At 41.0% G+C, this 19,841-nt stretch overlaps 1 protein-coding gene across 12 annotated transcripts in view; it reads left to right on the forward strand.

Annotated features, from left to right (window-relative positions):
• CLEC16A (C-type lectin domain containing 16A) overlaps positions 1-19,841 on the forward strand; it is a 327,820-nt gene that overhangs the window by 248,218 nt on the left and 59,761 nt on the right. For all 12 annotated transcript variants that reach the window (XM_075830097.1, XM_075830102.1, XM_075830099.1 and 9 more), the window contains one exon: positions 6,191-6,355. In XM_075830097.1, coding sequence (XP_075686212.1) covers positions 6,191-6,355 — 165 coding nt within the window. The remainder of the gene's footprint in view (positions 1-6,190; positions 6,356-19,841) is intronic.

Raw genomic sequence — 19,841 nt, forward strand, 5'->3', positions numbered from 1 at the left:
TTTTACATGTTAAGTCATATTAGTTATGTACTGTGCATAGATATGTTGCCAATTCTAAAAAAAATCCAGGAGGTTACTATGCAAGCCAAGTGTTCAGATCACTATGTGAGTGATTTTTCTCTAAATACTCTGGTTTCCTCCCATAGTAGAAAAGCATGCTGATGGGATCATTGGCTTTCTATGAAATTGGCCCTAGTATGTGAGATGGATATATTAGGCTGTGGAACGTGGACTGATGTGAATGATTACGTTCTGTGTACAGCGCTGCAGAACATTGACACTCTATGTCCAATGGCGAATAAATAAGTACAGTGTCCAGCTGTTCCTAATATTCCTCTGCAATGTCATTTGATCCTTATATATAGTTTTTAAATAGTTTGTGACTGTATTTGTGCTCATATACTCACTTTCAGCAGGTTAGATGGTAATGACTTCATTGATCACCCCCCCCCCCCACACACACACTTGCCTCCCAAATTGCATAGAGGGTTTTACAGTCCCTTTAATGTATTATCAGTATATACTATCTCACAAAAGAATGTACAGCTTAATAAAGAAAAAAATGAGAAATAGTGTCACATGTAAAAGAGAAAATGTACTAATTTATTTCTGGTGACCCTATGTTTGCTACTAGAGTTAGGAGTGTTGTTACTGGGAAAGTTAAAAGGGTTTTCCAGCCAGTAAAAACGGATGGCCTATCCTCAAGATAGGCCATTAATATCCTTAATAAAAGGGTCTGCCTTTTCACCTATTGAAGTGAATGGGAGAAAAGGCTTCAATACCTGTGAATCGCCGCTAAATGCATGTCAAATTTTACAGTGCGCAAGTAAAAGTGAGTTGAAGCAGCTCGTACGAGCGCTGTACCCCCTACAAAACCGCTTAATGGCGGGGGGTCTCGGGAGTCAGACGCCGACCCATCAGCTATTGATGGCCTGTCCTGCGGATAGGCCATCAATTTGTACTGGCTGGAAAACCCCTTTAAGTATATACAGTGGAGGAAATAAGTATTTGATCCCTTGCTGATTTTGTAAGTTTGCCCACTGTCAAAGTCATGAACAGTCTAGAATTTTTAGGCTAGGTTCATTTTACCAGTGAGAGATAGATTATATTAAAAAAAAAAAAAAGAAAATCCCATAGTCAAAATTATATATATTTATTTGCATTGTGAACAGAGAAATAAGTATTTGATCCCCGACCAACCATTAAGAGTTCAGCCTCCTCCAGACCAGTTACACGCTCCAAATCAACTTGGTGCCTGCATTAAAGACAGCTGTCTTAAATGGTCACCAGTATAAAAGACTCCTGTCCACAGACTCAATTAATCAGTCTGACTCTAACCTCTACAACATGGGCAAGACCAAAGAGCTTTCTAAGGATGTTGGGGACAAGATCATAGACCTGCACAAGGCTGGAATGGGCTACAAAACCATAAGTAAGACGCTGGGTGAGAAGGAGACAACTGTTGGTGCAATAGTAAGAAAATGGAAGACATACAAAATGACTGTCAATCGACATCAATCTGGGGCTCCATGCAAAATCTCACCTCGTGGGGTATCCTTGATCCTGAGGAAGGTGAGAGCTCAGCCGAAAACTACACGGGGGGAACTTGTTAATGATCTCAAGGCAGCTGGGACCACAGTCACCAAGAAAACCATTGGTAACACATTACGCCGTAATGGATTAAAATCCTGCAGTGCCCGCAAGGTCCCCATGCTCAAGAAGGCACATGTATAGGCCCGTCTGAAGTTTGCAAATGAACATCTGGATGATTCTGAGAGTGATTGGGAGAAGGTGCTGTGGTCAGATGAGACAAAAATTGAGCTCTTTGGCATTAACTCTACTCGCTGTTTTTGGAGGAAGAGAAATGCTGCCTATGACCACAAGAACACCGTCCCCACTGTCAAGCATTGAGGTGGAAACATTATGTTTTGGGGGTGTTTCTCTGCTAAGGGCACAGGACTACTTTACCGCATCAATGGGAGAATGGCTGGAGCCATGTACCATCAAATCCTGAGTGAGAACCTCCTTCCCTCCACCAGGACATTAAAAATGGCTCGTGGCTGGGTCTTCCAGCACGACAATGACCCGAAACATACAGCCAAGGCAACAAAGGAGTGGCTCAAAAAGAAGCACATTAAGGTCATGGAGTGGCCTAGCCAGTCTCCAGATCTTAATCCCATCGAAAACTTATGGAGGGAGCTGACGATCCGAGTTGCCAAGCGACAGCCTCGAAATCTTAATGATTTACAGATGATCTGCAAAGAGGAGTGGGCCAAAATTCCATCTAACATGTGTGCAAACCTCATCATCAACTAGTTAAAGCATCTGACTGCTGTGCTTGCCAACAAGGGTTTTGCCACCAAGTATTAAGTCTTGTTTGCCAAAGGGATCAAATACTTATTTCTCTGTGCACAATGCAAATAAATATATATAATTTTGACAATGTGATTTTCTGTTTTTTTTTTTAAATATAATCTATCTCTCACTGGTAAAATTAACCTAGCCTAAAAATGCTAGACTGTTCATGTCTTTGACAGTGGGAAAACTTACAAAATCAGCAAGGGATCAAATACTTATTTCCTTCACTGTATATATATATATATATATATATATATATATAATATGATGCTTTATATTATATAATAGAAATTCCAAGACATTCGGTGAGATTTATCAACAGGGAAAAGGTGAAGTAGAGCAGTTGCTTATAGATTTACTGCCTTTGCCTAAAATTATACACCAGAAATCCATAAACTGATTATGGGACACAGTGAAAAAAGTGACTACCAATAATCCACATTTTTACTGTACCTCTTTGTCAAAGTGCCTAAGTGTGCTTATACGAGTAGTTGGTCTAGTCTAAGCAATGTTTATTGATGTAATACTTTACAAATAAATATATAATTCAAAAATTCTACTAGAAAAACAACATTTCTTAGACGGAAAGCTTTGACCCACCAGATGACGCAGCTTTAAAATAACACCGCACCACCTGTTAAGATGACGTTCAGGAACCTGGCGGGATGAATGGTACGAAATGTAGATTAGCTGGGCACATCCCTCAGTAATAACAGCTGGCTGCTTCTGGCCCTACTGCTGTGGGGGATCTTTCATGTGAGAAGGGGTTGTCAGAAGGGGAATACCCCTTTTAAACCAGATTTGCCATTTAAAATAACCGGTCTTGGTTAAGCATGGCATAGTATAAGTACAGATCGGCTGATCTTTGTCTTTTTTTCTACTGAGCTATTACACCAATGGTTTGATTTTATTTTTTTGGTTCACTGGTAAGAAAACCGCAAACGAATAGCCTATAAGTCCGCAGTATTCATGAGGAGTGCGCTCGCCCAGCTTCCTCCCCTCCTCCACCCACTCTCCTGAGTGCTGGCAGCTGCTATGTAAGAATGTTGTTCAGCAGCGTTTGTTATACTTTGGTAAGGAGATTTGAGGGAACTCTCCTCTTTAATACATTGGATCCATAGACTGGAGTCGGCTGTATTTTTGAATAACTGCTTTAAAAATTCTCCTTGTTGCCCTTTGAATCAGTCAACGCTTTATTTTCATTCTGCTTTCAGACATGTGATTTAAAGGTGTTCTCCAGTTTAGGAAACCCATTTTCATATACGCTATTAGGGAATTCTAGTTAGTAGAGGGGGTCCCCTGGTCAGAATCCTCATCTCTTGGCCATAGAGGAGAGCGGCTACAAAAAAAAATCCTCTCCTGCATTACAACCCGTTGACCGTGTTTGTGCTTAGTTTTCCCTGTGGTGGTGATTTATTAATTCCCTACCTCCTAACTAATCTAATAGGCGCTTTGCTTCTGATAACTACAGTGTGATTTGTTTTAAAAAACGTTTATTATTTTAAGTTATGAGCATTTTTATAAAAAATGCTAATGTGACTCTAATAGCCAAATAGGAGGTGACTTTCCTTTTTTTTTGTATGACGCTGTCCAATCAGCATACAGCTTCTCCCCCTTCTCTGCCCAGCAACACAATGTGATCATATAGTACACAGCTTCCATTCCTGACTGTGTTTTCAACTGGTGATATCTCCTGTGTCACTGCTAGAACCGATGTTCTAGGTGGTCCACAGCCCGAGATATGACTGTTTGAAGTGATCCCCCTTCCCTCCAGCCTCAGTCTCTCACACTGTGTGAAGCAGCTTCATGCTGATAGGACAGCGTCAGAGGCTGTGAGGTCGCTCCACCTCAGGAGAATCGCTGGTGTTGACACCCACTTGGCTAGTATAGCCTCATTTGCATCTTTAGAAAAAAGCTCATAACTTTTAAGGTAATAAACAATTTCGGACCCAAGTTTCACTAGCATCATCAGTGTGACAGTGCCTATTAGATTAGCTGGGAGATTGGGTGTTACTAAACTGGTGACAGATTCTCTTTAAGGCCCTTTTTACTCGAGCCAGTTATCGGGATAACTAGCGTTCACAGAGCGCTCGTTCCCGATCATTGCCCTGTGTAAACGCTTGTTTACAGGCTGAGGGTATAGTTTCTTCAGCAGAAAATATTATCGTTTCGGCAGCACATCTCTGTGTAAACGGAGACGTGCAGCCGACATGATAGAAATGTATGGGGGTGAACAATCGTAGTAACAAGTGCTCGTCCCCATACATAGCTCCTTGTTGTTACGGCCAAAATAGGCCAGTGTAAAAGGACCCTTACTCCTATGTTTTCCCATAGAAAACAGCTGGTGGTCCCAGCAGGGGGACACTTTGTGATCTGTTTATTTTCAAGGGACCCGTCTAACAAGTAGCGAATGTCCAAAGGGACAAGCTAAGATCTGTCACCTAAGCTCCCACAATGCACTGCTCTCTGATAGCTGAAAGCTGCCAGAATTCTGAACTTCGCTTTAGACATGAATGAAGACGTTTTGAGTATGTAAATATACTCTACATATAGGTCTGTAATGCATAGTTTCTTGCAGAGGATTTTTGAAGTGATTTCAAATTAATGTACCTGGCAATAACAGAATTCTGTACTTATGTGTCCATGTTTTTCAGCAAGTGTGTGGCAAAGTCCCATCCTTAAAAAGCGGAACAATAATATTTGAAGTCGATGATTAAATAGGAAATACATGTTTATCTTATGTGGTTGTTTTGCTTTGCTTTATATTGTTCTTGATTACGGTCATCTGTATGATTTCCCATTAACTCAGGTTTTGTTTATGTAACTTAGAGAAGTGACCTCAGAAATGTAACTTTTACTTCTTTTATTAAAGGGAACCTGTCAGCAAAACTGCTGACTGAGATAGAAAGAGGGCAGCGTAACCATACTTTGAGTGACTGTCATTCAGGTTGCATGGCCAAGAAATCCAGGCTTTAATGTCCCTAGCGCCGCGATCGCAAGTATCACGTAGGCGGCCCCTTCATCTGTAGTGCTCCAGGCTCTTTTGCACCGAATGCTCCTCAGCCTCTCCCCTCTGCTCTGAGTGACCCCTCTAGCAGGTTCCCAATTGGACGTTAGAACGGTCACTCAGAGCAGAGGGGAGAGGCTGGGGAGTGTTCAGTAAAGAAGGTCCGGAGCGCCACACATGAAGGTTGCCACCTCAGTGGCACTTGCGCTGGGGGGGGGGGGGGCAGGGATATTAAAACCTTGTTTCCTTGGTCCTGCAGATTGCAGAACCATCGCCCCAAGTATGGTTATACTGCTCTCCCAGTCCTCTATGTAGCACTGGTTTGAGTCAAAACTGCTGACAGGTGTTTTTTTTTTTACTAATGTTCATTTGTTTGTTTTCTAATAATACTCATTTTTGGTGGTGTTGAAGCAATTTTGTAGAGAATAATGTAGGAGACTTGGGTATCTAAAGCTTGCTATGGTGGCATGTTCAGACGATGTGGTCAAGTCTCCTCTTTTTACCGCGACTTACACAAAAATGTGGCAAAATGCCAGTTTTGAAGTGATATTGCAAAAAATGCATCTTTTTGCGGCAAGCGTAGTAATGCACCAATTTAATAAACCTTCAAAAATCAAACTTTAGTACAAAGGTGTAGATGTTGGTCAGGATCAGGGAAACGCTCTTTACTTGTATAAGATGGACCTGTATTAGTAGACACCACTTATGGAGAGGAGTCACGCTGTTGCTAATTTTATACAAACCACATACCCCTTAACGTTATCACATATAGGTGAACCCCTAGCATGGTGAAGCTGGTAATTGCCATTTTCTCACCTTTTCCAGCTCTTTTAGATCTACCCGTCCAGCCATCAAAAGAAGTGATTGGTTTTGGACATAGCTCTTCATCAGCTCAGCATCTGCCCTTCCGGTTTTATGAACAATCTCGCCGAGTTGGGAGCGACCCCGCAGTACAACGCTCTGTCTTTGCGTCCGTTGACAAGGTACCAGGTATGGTCAAAAACAGAACATCCAGTGTCACAGCTTAAATAAAATTTACTTGGAAGTTGGTTGTGCTTCTGCTTTGTTTAACTCTTTATTGAACTCTGCTCCCTATTTTAATTCTCATTAGTATATAAACTTTATTACTTGGAAATGCTTTCTGTATAAGGCTTTGTTCACATGCATGCAGCAGTATTTTTCCCGTCAAAATGAGGGGCACCACTCTGGAAGTCAGCTGGGTTAGTCGTGTGCTGGTAGTATCCATCATGAGACGGATCCGGCAGAGTGTTGTGGCTTGTCTTATGTACGGTAGCCACGACGCAAGTGTGAAAATAGCCTTAATAGTTTTTCAGGTTTGCTTTAAAAACATATTATGGTTTCTTTTAATACAAATAATCCATCATTTAGACCAAAATATTTAGACCAAAATGTAATTACGTGAACACAGAAAAAAAGTTTCATACAGGTGATATACCGGAATAGGTACTAATTCAGCATTCGAAAGGAGCAGCAGCAAAACGTAACCACAAAAGGTAAATGGTCTTTATGGGTCCTTAGAATGGAATTATATTGATTAGGAAAATAAATCAAATATATTTGAGTCACTAAGATTAATACAACGAAGAAAAAAAGGACCAGTCATCTCTAAACATTGTAGATAACAGCATGTCCACTCTTCTGTTCTTTGTGTGGTCTTTAAAGGAACACTAAACACAGAAAATAGACCAAAAAAAAAAAAAAATGTTTCAGCAATTTCTCACTTAAAAGGCTTGTTTCATTAAGATAACACCTGACCATGTGCCTCATTAGGTCATAAGGACATCCTAGAGTGGGTCCCCACTGTGTTAGAGCCAGTCTGGTCGAACTGGCCCCTCCATGCATTACAGTCCTGACCAAAAGTTTTGAGACTGACACAAACTTTGGTTTTCACAAAATTTGCTGCTTCAGTTTTTATAGTGGCAATTTGCATTAAAGGGTAACTAAACTATCAGAAAACTTCTGACATGACATAGTGACATGTCAGTAGTTTTGATCTGTGGGGGTCTGAGCACTGAGACCCCCACCGATCGCTAAAAGGAAGCTGAAGAAGAGCTCGGGCGATTGTTGAACCGCTTGGTTTCTGATCGGCTTTTCTCAGAAAGCCGAGCATTTGGTGTACTGGCTCATAGACTTTCTATTGAGCCTCTTCAATAACTACTCGGCTTTCCGAGAAAAAACGATCAGAAACCAAGCGGCTCACCAGAGCGCTTCTGTCGCTTCGTTTTAGCGAACGGTGGGGGTCTCCGTGCTCAGACCACCACTATTCAAAACTTCTGACATGTCACAATGACATGTCAGAAGCTTTCTGAAAGTTTAGTTACCTTTTAGCTCTAGATTGTTATGAAGAGTGATAAGATGAATTTCAATTAATTGCAAAGTCATTACTTTTCCACTGCATTTCAGCCGTGCTACAAAATGACCTGTTAACTCTTTCTCCTGAGCTAACGAGAAGATCATGGAAATTGTTAGGGAGGGCAAGGCAGCTGATATTACTCTGTCATGATGATTGAATTAAAAGAGCAGACTGGTTGCTTCAAAAGGGGGATGGGGCTTGAAATCATTGCCTTCTTCTGTTAATCATGGTTACCTCCAAGGAAACATGTGCATTCTTCATTGCTTTGCATTAAAGGCAAGGACATTGCTGCTTGTAAGATTGCCCCTAAATCAACCATTTATCTGATTATCGAGAACTGCAAGGAGAGAGGTTCAATTGCTGTGAAGAAGGCTTCAGGGTGCCCAAGAAAGTCCAGCAAGTGCCAGGACTGTCTCCTAAAGAGGATTCAGCTACGGGATAGCTTGGTCAGTAATGGCAGCAGTCAGGTGACCGTACATCTGCACACACAGTGAGGTGAAGGCATTTGGAAGCTGGCCTGGTGTCAAGAAGGTCAGCAAAGAAGCCACTTCTTTTCAATAAAAATATCAAGGACAGACTGACATTCTGCAGGAAGTACAGGGATTATCCTGCAGAGGACTTGGGTAAAGTTATTTTCTCTGATGAAGCCCCCTTCAGACTATTTGGGTCATCTAGAATGATTGTCCCAAGAAGAAAAGGTGAGCGCTACTATGAGTCCTGTGTCATGCCAACAGTAATGCATCCTGAGACCATTCATGTGTGGGTGTGGGAAGAACACTTCCATAAATAAATATTGGTATCTAAACATCCTCCAAGAGCAACTTCTCCCAACGATCCAGTAGCAATTTGGTGATGAACAATGCTTTTTCCAGCATGACGGAGCACCACGTCACAAGGCAAAAGTGATAAACATTTACATTTTGGGTCCATTGCCAGGAAACTTCCCAGATCTCAATCCCATTGAGAACCTGTGGTGACCCCTCAAAAAGCAGGTGGACAAACAAAAACACAAATTGTGATAAACTCCAAGCACTGGTTAGGCAAGATTGGGTTGCCATGAGTCAGGATTTGGTCCAGAAACTGATATCCAGCATGCCAGGGAGAATTGCAGAAGTCTTGAAAAAGAAGGGTCAACACCGTAAATATTGAGTCTTTGCATAAACTTGATGTATTTATCAACAAAAGTTTAAAAACGTATGAAATGCTTGTATTTTTACATCATTATACCATAGAAACGTCTGACTGAAAGATCTTAAAAAACTGAAGCAGCAAACTTTGTGAAAACCTAAATTTGTGTCAGTCTCAAAACTTTTGGCCAGGACTGTACATGGACGGTCATTGATTGGAAGAGCTGCCAAATAATGTTACATGTCTAGCCACAAATGCCGGCTTTCTATTGAAAAGGGTTTCCCTTCGTTAGACATCCCCTTTAACATCTTTCTTTCTTTTATCCTATTTTGTATCCTACAAAAATTCTTTAGATATTTCTTATATTTGTCCCAAGAGATCAGCCTAGTTCACATCACGTTTTGGCCTTGTATGTCGGTAAAGCGTGTCCTTTTGGCCTCCATCAGTCTGGTATACGGCGGTTTTGTTTCTTTTAAGTGTGAAATAGCGCAGTAGACTACGATATTCCATCCCGCCAAAAAATATACTGCGTGGTATACTTTTTTTTATTTTTTTACCATGGATGCCTATGGGTGACATATGCCACTGTATGGCATATGTCAAAGGAAATGGATTTAACGTATGGGTCATGTGCTTTCAATATCTTTTAATGGCGAATACATTTTAAACAAATACAATGTTAATCTATGGGTGATAGATGCCTGTGACGAAAGCGGCATCCATCACCCATAGACGATAATGGTATAGGATACGTCATGAACCCTTGTGTCTCCAGTTCATGACTTATCTGTGTAACGTATACCATTAGAGTGTATGTGATGGATGCCCCTGCTGGGGCATCTATCACAGCCTACGTTTAACATGTATATAGGGAGTTATCCTCAGCGTATATGTGAAACGTGATGTGAACTAGGCCTAATTTCATAATCCTCTGTCTGGCTGTAATACAGCTGACTGCAGATGGAGCCTCCCCCACGCCCTGTCTGCAGTAGGATGCACAGATCATTAAAGGGGTTGTGCCACAAAAAACATGTATCCCTTATCCAAAGGATAGGGAATACATGTGTCATAGCTGGGGGTCTGACCGATGGGACCACCAGTGATAATGAAAACGGGGGACCGAATCTCCGCCGAAGAACTCCATGAGAAGCATGAAACTTCTGGGGTCCTTGTCCGGCTTGTGTGTCCGAAATCTCCATAGAAATGAATGGAGCGTCAGTCGACTTGTGCGCATTCGTGACCGACGCTCCATTCATTTCTATGGAGCTTCCGGACCCATAAGCCGGACACAGAACCCCGGAAGTCCCATGCTTCTTATGGGGGACTTTCGGTCCCCCGTTCTCCTTATCGCTGGGGGTCTCAGTGGTCGGACCCCCAGAGATCACACATGTATCCCCTATCCTATAGATAGGGGATACATGTGTTTTGTGACACAACCCCTTTAAGCTTGTGGCTAAATCCCACCACTCAACCTCATACTAGCCGAAAATAGAACTCTACAGGAAATAACCCCTATGTTCGCTGCAGGGTTTCGATATTACGGTTTGTTAATCAGCAGGATTTTCTGCATGTTTCTGAAGCAAACAGTCTGGGCAAGTGTATCTTCGGTTTAATTTTATCATTAATTTCCAAAGTGTAGTGTTTCTTTAAAAGATGTGACTAGTGGCCTGATCAGAAATGAACCAGTTATACAGTTCCTCATTGCTATCAGGAACAAAATAAAGGTGTTTCCAGTAATTTATCGGTTTATGATAAGCTGGACGGCCGTTATCTTGAAGCTATAATATTTGCAAGTACAGTTCTGTGTTCTTTCTCTAGAAAGGTGGGGTGAAACTAATTTTCATATAGTGTTTTTTTCCTTTATAAAGGTAACTGAGACTTTGGTGCGGGTGAGTGTTTTAAAATCAAGGAGTCTTAAGGGGTGGAAGCCTCATACAGTATAGAATGTGGGTCAGGGTATCTGCAATACCATTAAACAAGATTGTTTTTAACTATTGTGTGTAGCACAGTATTGCCATATCGAGGTTTAAAAAAGGGGGAGGTAAAAGTGCCCAAACACATCAGATGACAGTCAGCTGAAAAAGCTTAAAAGCAACTAACTCCTGTCCGCATGGAGAGGTGGTGAGTGTCTGTGTGTATCTGTGTTTGTATACACTGTGTGTCTCTGTGTATTTCTGTGTGTGTGTGTGTGTGTGTGTGTGTGTGTGTGTGTGTACAGTATGTCTGTGTGTATACAGCATGTGTCCCTGTGTTTTGTATATGTTAGTGTGTGTGTGTTTGTTTCTGCGTGTATACAGTATGTGTCTCTGTGTTTGGATGTGTATATGTTTGTGTGTGTATCTCTGCATGTGTTTGTCTCTTTGTAAAAGTATGTGTTCAATATTAAAGTAGAATAGATAAAACAAAGATATCTGTGCTGCCCCCTATATATCCCACTGCCCCCTATATACCCTTGGTAATGTCACTGTTGTGCCAAATGTAATCCACTTCTTGAAGACTGTCTTCACGGTGTTCCATGGCATATCTAATGCCTTGGAAATTCTTTGTTACCCTTCTCCTGACTGATGCCTTTCAATAATCAGATCCCTTTGATGTGTTGTAAGCTCTTTACCGACCATGGCTTTTGCTGTCACATGCAACAAAGAAAATGCCAGGAAAATCCTTATAGAACAGCTAAACTTTATATGGGGTTACTCAGAATCACTTTAAATAATGGCAGCTGTGTACTGGCTGCTATTAAACATGAGTTTGAATGTGATTGGCTAATTCTGAGGGTGTTCACACTTATTTTTCCCCTCCTAAATTATTTCAGTTTGTTTTTCAATGGAATTGTATAGATTATGGGTCACATTAAGGGGGGATTCACACGAGCGTGTATTCGGTCCGTGCGGGCCGCGTGGTTTTCACGCGCCACGCACAGACCAATACAAGTCTATGGGGCAGTACAGACAGTCCGTGCTTTTTGCGCAGCGTTTGTCAGCTGCGCAAAAAGCGCGACAGGTTCAATATCTCCGCGTATTTCGCGCATCACGCACCCATTGAAGTCAATGGGTGCGTGAAAACCACGCAGGTCGCATGGAAGCACTTCCGTGCGAACCGACTGAAACAGCGCACCAGCTGTCAAAAGGATGAATGTAACCAGAAAAGCACCACGTGCTTTTCTGTTTCCAAACATCCAAATGGAGTGTCTTTGAGAAGAGCGAACCCGTACAATCGAACCGAACTTCACCGGGTTCGGCCGAACTCGGCAAAAAAATTTCCGGTACGCGACGTCCGGAGATAGTCACTGTCCAGGGTGCTGAAAGAGTTAAACTGTTTCAGCACTATGGACAGTGACTACCGATCCCAATAAACATGAACCTGTGAAAAAAAAAACAAAGTTCTGACTTACCGATAACTCCCGGCTTCTTCCTCCAGTCTGACCTCCCGGGATGACAATTCAGTCCAAGTGACAGCTCCAGCCAATCACAGGCCAAGCACAGGCTGCAGCGGTCACATGGACTGCCGCGTCATCCAGGGAGGTGGGGCCCGATGTCAAGAGAGGCGCGTCACCAAGGACGCGTCACCAAGGCAACGGCCGGGAAGTTCTCGGTAAGTACGAACTTTTTCTTTTTTTTTAACAGGTTGCTGTATATTGTGTTCGGCATTCACTGTCGAGGGTGCTGAAAGAGTTACTGCCGATCAGTTACCTCTTTCAGCACCTTGGACAGTGACGGGCGTCGACTAGCCTCATCTCTATGATGGCGGCTGCGCGAAAATCACGCAGCCGCGCATCATACACGGATGACACACGCAGCTGTCAAATGGTTTTTGCGCGCGCAAAACGCTGCGTCCGTCTGTATCTGCCCTAAAGGTGGAAAAAGTTCTGAAATGATTTATCTTGTAATGATTTTGTAACATGACACTTTAACAGGGGCGTGTAGACGTTTTATAACCACTGTACATGTGTGTGTGTGTGTGTGTATATATATATATATATATATATATATATTCTAATGTATCTATATATATATTGCAGAATGGAGGAGATTATAAAGCAGTGCTGATCAGTGTAGCTTAGAATCAAGCATGGTGTGAAATATCGATCACCAGCAGCCTGTGTCTTCTCTTTCTGCCCCTGCTACCCTCTCTCCTTGGACTTCTATGGCCGGAGCATCTGTGTCTTTCTTTCCTCCTGCTCTCCCTTCTCCATAGCGTATGGGCAGCATTGTCTGTGTCTCTCTCTGCACCTGCTCCCTCTTCCTGCTTCCCCTCCTCTCTCCTTAGATTTCTATGGGCAGCAGCGTCTATCTCTCCCTCCTGCTCCCCCTAACCTCTTCATATACTTCTATTCGCAGGCTGTGTAGGGACACAACCCCACTTCCTGCAGTCTTCCTCTGCTTGTAGATCCAGATGGATTTTTCTTAACAGAGTGTGAACAGCAGACTACAGGGAGGGAGGCATCTAGTGTCAGTAACTAAACAGAATTTGCATGGATAAAACAATCAAATTTTAACAACAATTAAATTACAAATTTGATACTATTAGATTGTTTGAAAAGTTAGTGTCCATTTAACAACAAATTATTCCTGCTTGTACCGAAAGCTAATTATTTTTTGTAAAACTGCTGGTTTCGGTATTTCCCTAATAATAAATGTGTAGGTTTACCTTAGGCATTTGTTTTTGCTGGGGTGCATTGTAAAGCACCCTTATTTTGATCTGCTGTGTACATGCTCCTATTACTGTCAGTTTCTACATTATTAGAGTAAGACATTGGCAGACAGGATTTAGAGTTTAAATACATCATCACAAATCGTTGGCACGTCTCCAAGTATGTGGTGAAAGCTAATCTCGTACATATGACTTATCTGATCCAGTTTTCTGGAGAAATTAAAAGCAATAGCAGACAATACTCCTTTATATGTCTACTGGAGTTCCAAGAATCCCTATTAATCACCTCTGGCCCTTTTCACACTGCGTTTTGCATTGTATTTTTCCTGTATGCTCGAGGAACACTCCTGACATATACGTTAAATGTATCCATAGGCCCTCATTCACCTAACAGGGGCCAAAAGAGTTTCCTTTTGGCTTCAGTCAGACTGCTATACGTCGGGGATACAGTTGTTTTTTTCTGTATGAAATAGCGAAGCAGATTGCGCTATTCCATACTGAGTGGAAAAAGTATTTACATTTGTTTTTTAATTTTTATTTGTAAATATAGGAGCTTATGTAAGAGGGATATCCCTATACAGTGGCATCTATCAGAGGTATATGTCTGTGGTTTCCGTCAGGAGGATTATATTTTTGGGATTTTTTATTTTTATTTTCCTCTGTGGGACTTTTAATTATTGTTGCCATTTGTTTCCGATGATCTTTGGGTTTACTTTTAATTACCCAGCAGCCAAGTGATTTCCCAATAGCAAAGAGCAGGATCGCATTTCCACTTCTGTAGCTCTTCATATTTCCCTGCACAAAATTAAATATAAAACAAATGAAAAATGAATGATTACTACAAGTATGTATTTTACTACATGTGGGTACTTAAACTGTTTATTTTTGGGTGCAACAAGGGGCCCAAAGTTTTATTTATACTGTAAATTTTATTTTTAAAAGGAAATCATTACACGCAGTTCAGACTTTGTGGAGTCGTTCATTTTCTTCACTTTCAACAGATATTTTCCAGAAGTCTATAGGGAATATTCAAGCAGAAAAAATACAGAAAACAAAAGATTCCTGACAAAATCCTAATTCTCATCTGTTTGGATATGTGGACATTCGTTACAATTTCTGTATTGCTTATCTGCATCTATGGGGCTTATCCTCTGCATCTATGGGGCTTATCCTTCTTACATTTGTATAGAATAACATTATTTAAAAAAAAAAAAGAATTTTACTTTTTATCGGTATACTGATACATATGGTAATAGAAGATGTGCGTGCTTACACCATGTGTCTCCGTTTGCACGAGAAATTGTTAGACGTAGTGGTCTAGTTGTAAGGTTGCAGAAAAACTTTTTTAATAGTTTTACTCTATGCAGAGCTATGAAGGCTTTGAAGTTGGCATAAGCTTATGTTCTTTTTTTACGTCACAACGTTTGCAGTCGAGTTGAACTAAATCGTCCTGCATAAACTACTATTAAAATTACTTTCCAGTTTCCATTTCCCTAAACCACAGTCCCTATGAGACAATCTGATGGTGATTGCCAAAGTCTCTATAAGGGAATGGTTTATTCATATTGTAATTCTAAGGAAATAGAAGCGGTCTGTGTGGTCGCAGTCAGTAATCTATTTCCAGTGGATACGTTTTTTTGATCTATGGTCTCCAGTATGGGCCAGTACAACAGTATACTTCTCGCTAATGCATTGTAGATTTTCTGCTACTGACACATAATAGTCTGTAGATGCTGTAAGATTTTTGGGTGATTTTTATACGCCTATTACTCGCATATAAAAAAAATCTGTACTAAAATCGCAACTGGTGACAAGAATCTCTGTAGAACACGACAGAATGTGCTGGCACTATTATATTAGCAACGTGACATAAGTAACGTATTAAACTTGAAGTGAAGCTGTGGTTTGATTTTGTATTTATTAAAATGTTAGAAATGCCCTTTTTACAAGTGAAAGGGGTTTGGATATGTATGGTGGGTGACCGGTAAATTACATTAACTGCTACTGTCCTGCAGGTGCCGAGGACAGAAAACGGTTTACTGCAGAATGTACGGCTTAGAAAGGAAGGAATCCTAATAATATCATAATGGAATTATTCAAAATTCCCAAGCCTGAGCTTCACTTTAAGGTTATGTTCACACAGAGCGGATACGCTACGTAATAGTACGCAATCTATCCAGCAGCGGACTGGGGTTTTTGGGGCCACCCTCCATCTATATAGAACATGTACATGTCAACTTTTCATTTAATCATAGTCCTTGTTGTTATCATTGTACACACAGAATCAATAAGGTCTCTTAGGTAATTTGTGAATCATCCCATAAGTAATGGACCCTAGTGGAAAGTGACTAAATATTTAAGGCCCATTATTATGTTAGAGCCAGGGCCCGCCAGGGGTTCCTCTGGTGTGCGAGTCCGACCCTGAGCATATCTGTCCTGGAACCCGCAGGGAATTACGGCCGAAAAACTGCAGTTCTTCTCAGAGAGGCAGGGTAAGCTGTAGATAGGCTTATAGAAGTCTATGAGCCCGTCTTCTACTTCGGTGGGGGTTTGAGCACCTGAACCCTCACTAAACAGCCTATTTAAGCAGTTCCCGAATATTTTGCTTAAATGGGGCAGTACCAGTTTAAAGATGCAGGACTAAAGGGTATTTTAAATTTCTCACATTTTTCCTGCAAATCTAGTAGCGGACATAATCTCTTTTTCCTCAGCCTGTAGTCTGAAGTGTTTTAAAGGAACATTCCAAGAAAAATTTATACACTGGGGGAGGTGCATAACATTAAAGAGAGAATGCTTGAGTCACCACCCCTCAGGCTCTACTCTTGGCATAAGACAGTGGGGACGTTTTCCTATTCAAAATGCACCAGAATTCTGGTGCACATGCCATGCTCTAAATTTATTAACTATTTTAGACACTTTTTGTGTTGTGCTCAGCAAGGTCTGATTTAAAGGGTAACTAAACTTTTAGTGACATGTCAGAAGTTGTGATCGGTGGGGGTCCAAGCACGGAGACCCCTACCGATCGCTAAAAGGAAGCAGCAGAAGAGATTGGATGAGTGCCGCGCCGCTTCGTTTCTGATGGGCTTAACATGTGAGCCTGTACACCACTCGCTTGGCTTTCCGAAGACTGTCGATCAGAGACGAAGCGGCATAGCTCTTACCCGAGCACCTCGTTTCAGTGCTCGGACCCCCACCGATCAAAACTTCTGACATGTCACTATGATATGTCAATTTTTTTTAAAAGTTTAGTTACCCTTTAAGTTTATACGGTCTAGAACTTAGAGAGCATTAGTAAATCTTCCCCAGTGTATCAACTTTCCCTTCAGTATTCTTTTTACCCCTTAAAGGGTTATTCCCAACTCTCTTGTTACTTTTTTTTTTTTTTTTTAGGTAACACATTTATTTATGGAAAAGTAGTATTCTGCACCCCTTGCAGTCATTCACATCTCATTACTTCTCATGGCGCCTTCTGTTTTTCCTACTTCTTGTACCCAGGCATTTCCTGAGAATGCCACTGTATTTTATTTTTTATTAAACATACGCCATTCACCATTAAAATTAGTAGGATGCATAACTTTATTGAATACGTTGGTATTTTTATATGTTATGGTTTTTTTATTTTGATAAAATTTGTTTATAAAAAAAAAATGCGTATTTTGCATTGCGGCTGTATTTTTTTGTTAATCATTCATTTTATTGCTTCATTCACATCTGCTTCAGGACTCCATTGATGGGTTCCGTTGTAGCGTTCCATCAGGGGAACCCATGAACAGAATCCGAACTGAAACAAACGGGAACCATAGGTTTCCGTTTGCATCACATTTTGATTTCAATGGTGACAGATCCACTGCAAATGGTTTCCGTTTGTCACCGTTGTGTAAGGGTTCCGTCGTTTTGACTGAATGAATAGCGTAGTCGACTTGGGGACTTGTACTTTTAATGATGTTTTTTCAAACTGTCTATGACTGAAGGAGTTGACTCCTATAATATTCTATTAAGGAAATTGGTATGGATATATTCCAATAATATGAAAGTTAAAGTTGCTCCAAGGTTTATCTCACTTTCATCTAAACATAATTTTTTAAGGTGGTTTCAGGGGAATGGAAATACTGTATAAAATGTGAGAACCTTAAAGCTATGTACACCTTTTGAAATGTGTTTTTTTTTTTGTTTTGTTTTTTTATTTTTTAAATAAAAAGGTCTATCAGTGTGTTTGGTGCAACTTTCTAAATTCTTTTTATTCAAAATTATTTTTACTTTTTGAGCTACAGCTGCTTTGTATCCTGTATGAGACCGGTATCAGTCAGGTCAGCGGGACTGACCGGTTCATTGACAGCGGGTCCTGCGTTTCTCTGACACGCAGGATCCGCCTATTATCGATCAGATCTAAGTTATGAACTTAGATGTAATCGGTAAACGCTGACACTGAACCAGTCCGTGCCGCTGAACTGATGGATACATGTTTTAGCGTTAGATACAGCTGCTCTGTAAACAAAATACAAAGCAGCTGTATCTCAAAAAGTAAACATTTTTAATAAAAAGTATTTAGAAAGTTGCACCAAACACACTGATAGTTTTTTCTTTTTTAAATAAAAAGGTCTATTTCAAATGTGTACATGGCCTTTAAATCTAAAATTCAGACGTAACCTGTTATTTGGGCAGTGAGTTTAGCTAACAGCTGATTCTAGAGCTATTAGGGTATGTTCACAGGGCTTATTTTCGGCTGTTTTTCTGGGCCAAAAACGTCAAATAAATCGGAAGCAGAACGCCTCCAAACATCTGCTCATTGATTTCAATGGGAAAATCGGCGTGCTTATCCGACAAGCAATTTTTTTACGCAGCCGTTTTGGAAAACGGCCGCGAAAAAGAACTGCATGTCACTTCATGAGCTGTTTTTGGAGCCGTTTTTCATTGACTATATAGAAAAACAGCTCCCAAAAACACGAGTTGCTAAAAAAGGCTGAAAATCAGGAGCGGTTTTCCCTTGAAAACAGCTCCGTATTTTCAGACGTTTTTTAGTAAGCATGTGAACATATCCTTACAGTGCTATTACATTGCAGAGAAGATTGACAAGACCTCAGACTACCTTGTGACTACATTGCACTTAGAAGTTGATAGTACGAAACCTTCCCCTAGCTTGAGCCTAGTACTAGACTTTCACAGCAAAGGAGGATGTATATTTACTCAAAAAAAACACAGAGGCCATACTTACTAATACAAGGGCAGTTCCCAGTAGGATACAGACAAGCCACAAATGCTACATAGAGGAAGAGTGCTCATGTGAAAGATACTGATGATCTCCACTCTTAGGGTATGTTCACACGCTGAGTCAAAAACGTCTGAAAATACGGCGCTGTTTTCAAGGGAAAACCGCTCCTGATTGTCAGACGTTTTTTAAAGCGGCTCTGTCACCACATTATAAGTGCCCTCTCTCCTACATAAGGAGATCGGCGCTGTAATGTAGGTGACAACAGTGCTTTTTATTTAGAAAAACCTTTATGCTAATTACTTTCTTAATGCCCAACTGGGCGTGTTTAGACCAAGTTGGCGTTGTAGAGAGGAGTGTATGACGCCGACCAATCAGCGTCATGCACTTCTGTCCATTCATTTAGTCAGCGTATAGGGATCCTGCTAGATCAGTATGCGCTGTCTTATACGGACACATTAACATTACTGAAGTGTTTAGACAGTGAATATACATTCCATCCAGCCAGGATGGGATGTCTATTCACAATTCCGACACTTCCGTAACGTTTCTGTGGTACTTACAGCAGAGCAAGCGTAATTTCGTGAGATCACACTGTAAATGACAGGTTACAGCGAGATTACGCTTTGCTCTGCTGTAAGTCACACAGAAACGTTACGGAAGTGTCGTAGATTGGGAATAGACATCCCGTCCTGGCTGGAGGTGATGTCTATTCACTATGTAAACATTTCAGTAACGTTAATGTGTCTGTATAAGACAGCACATAGTGAACAACGGAGTGTCACTATGCGCGGACTAAATGAATGGAGAGAGGTGTATGACGTGATTGGTCAGCGTCATACACTCCTCTGTACAACGCCCACTTGGTCTAAAGTAAAAACACGCCCAGTTGGGCATTAAGAAAGTAATTAGCATAAAGCTAAAATCGCTCATAACGTGGTAAAAATAGATAGTTTTTCTAAATAAAAAGCACTGCTGTCAGCTACATTACAGCGCCAATCACATTATGTAGAAGATAGGGCACTTATAATGTGGTGACAGAGCCTCTTTAAGCCACTCGCGATTTTCGATGCGTTTTTTATGGCCATTTTTGTAGCTGTTTTCAATAGTCTGTGAAA

Source organism: Rhinoderma darwinii, chromosome 6 (genome assembly GCF_050947455.1).
Source record: "Rhinoderma darwinii isolate aRhiDar2 chromosome 6, aRhiDar2.hap1, whole genome shotgun sequence".
NCBI lineage: Eukaryota > Metazoa > Chordata > Amphibia > Anura > Rhinodermatidae > Rhinoderma > Rhinoderma darwinii.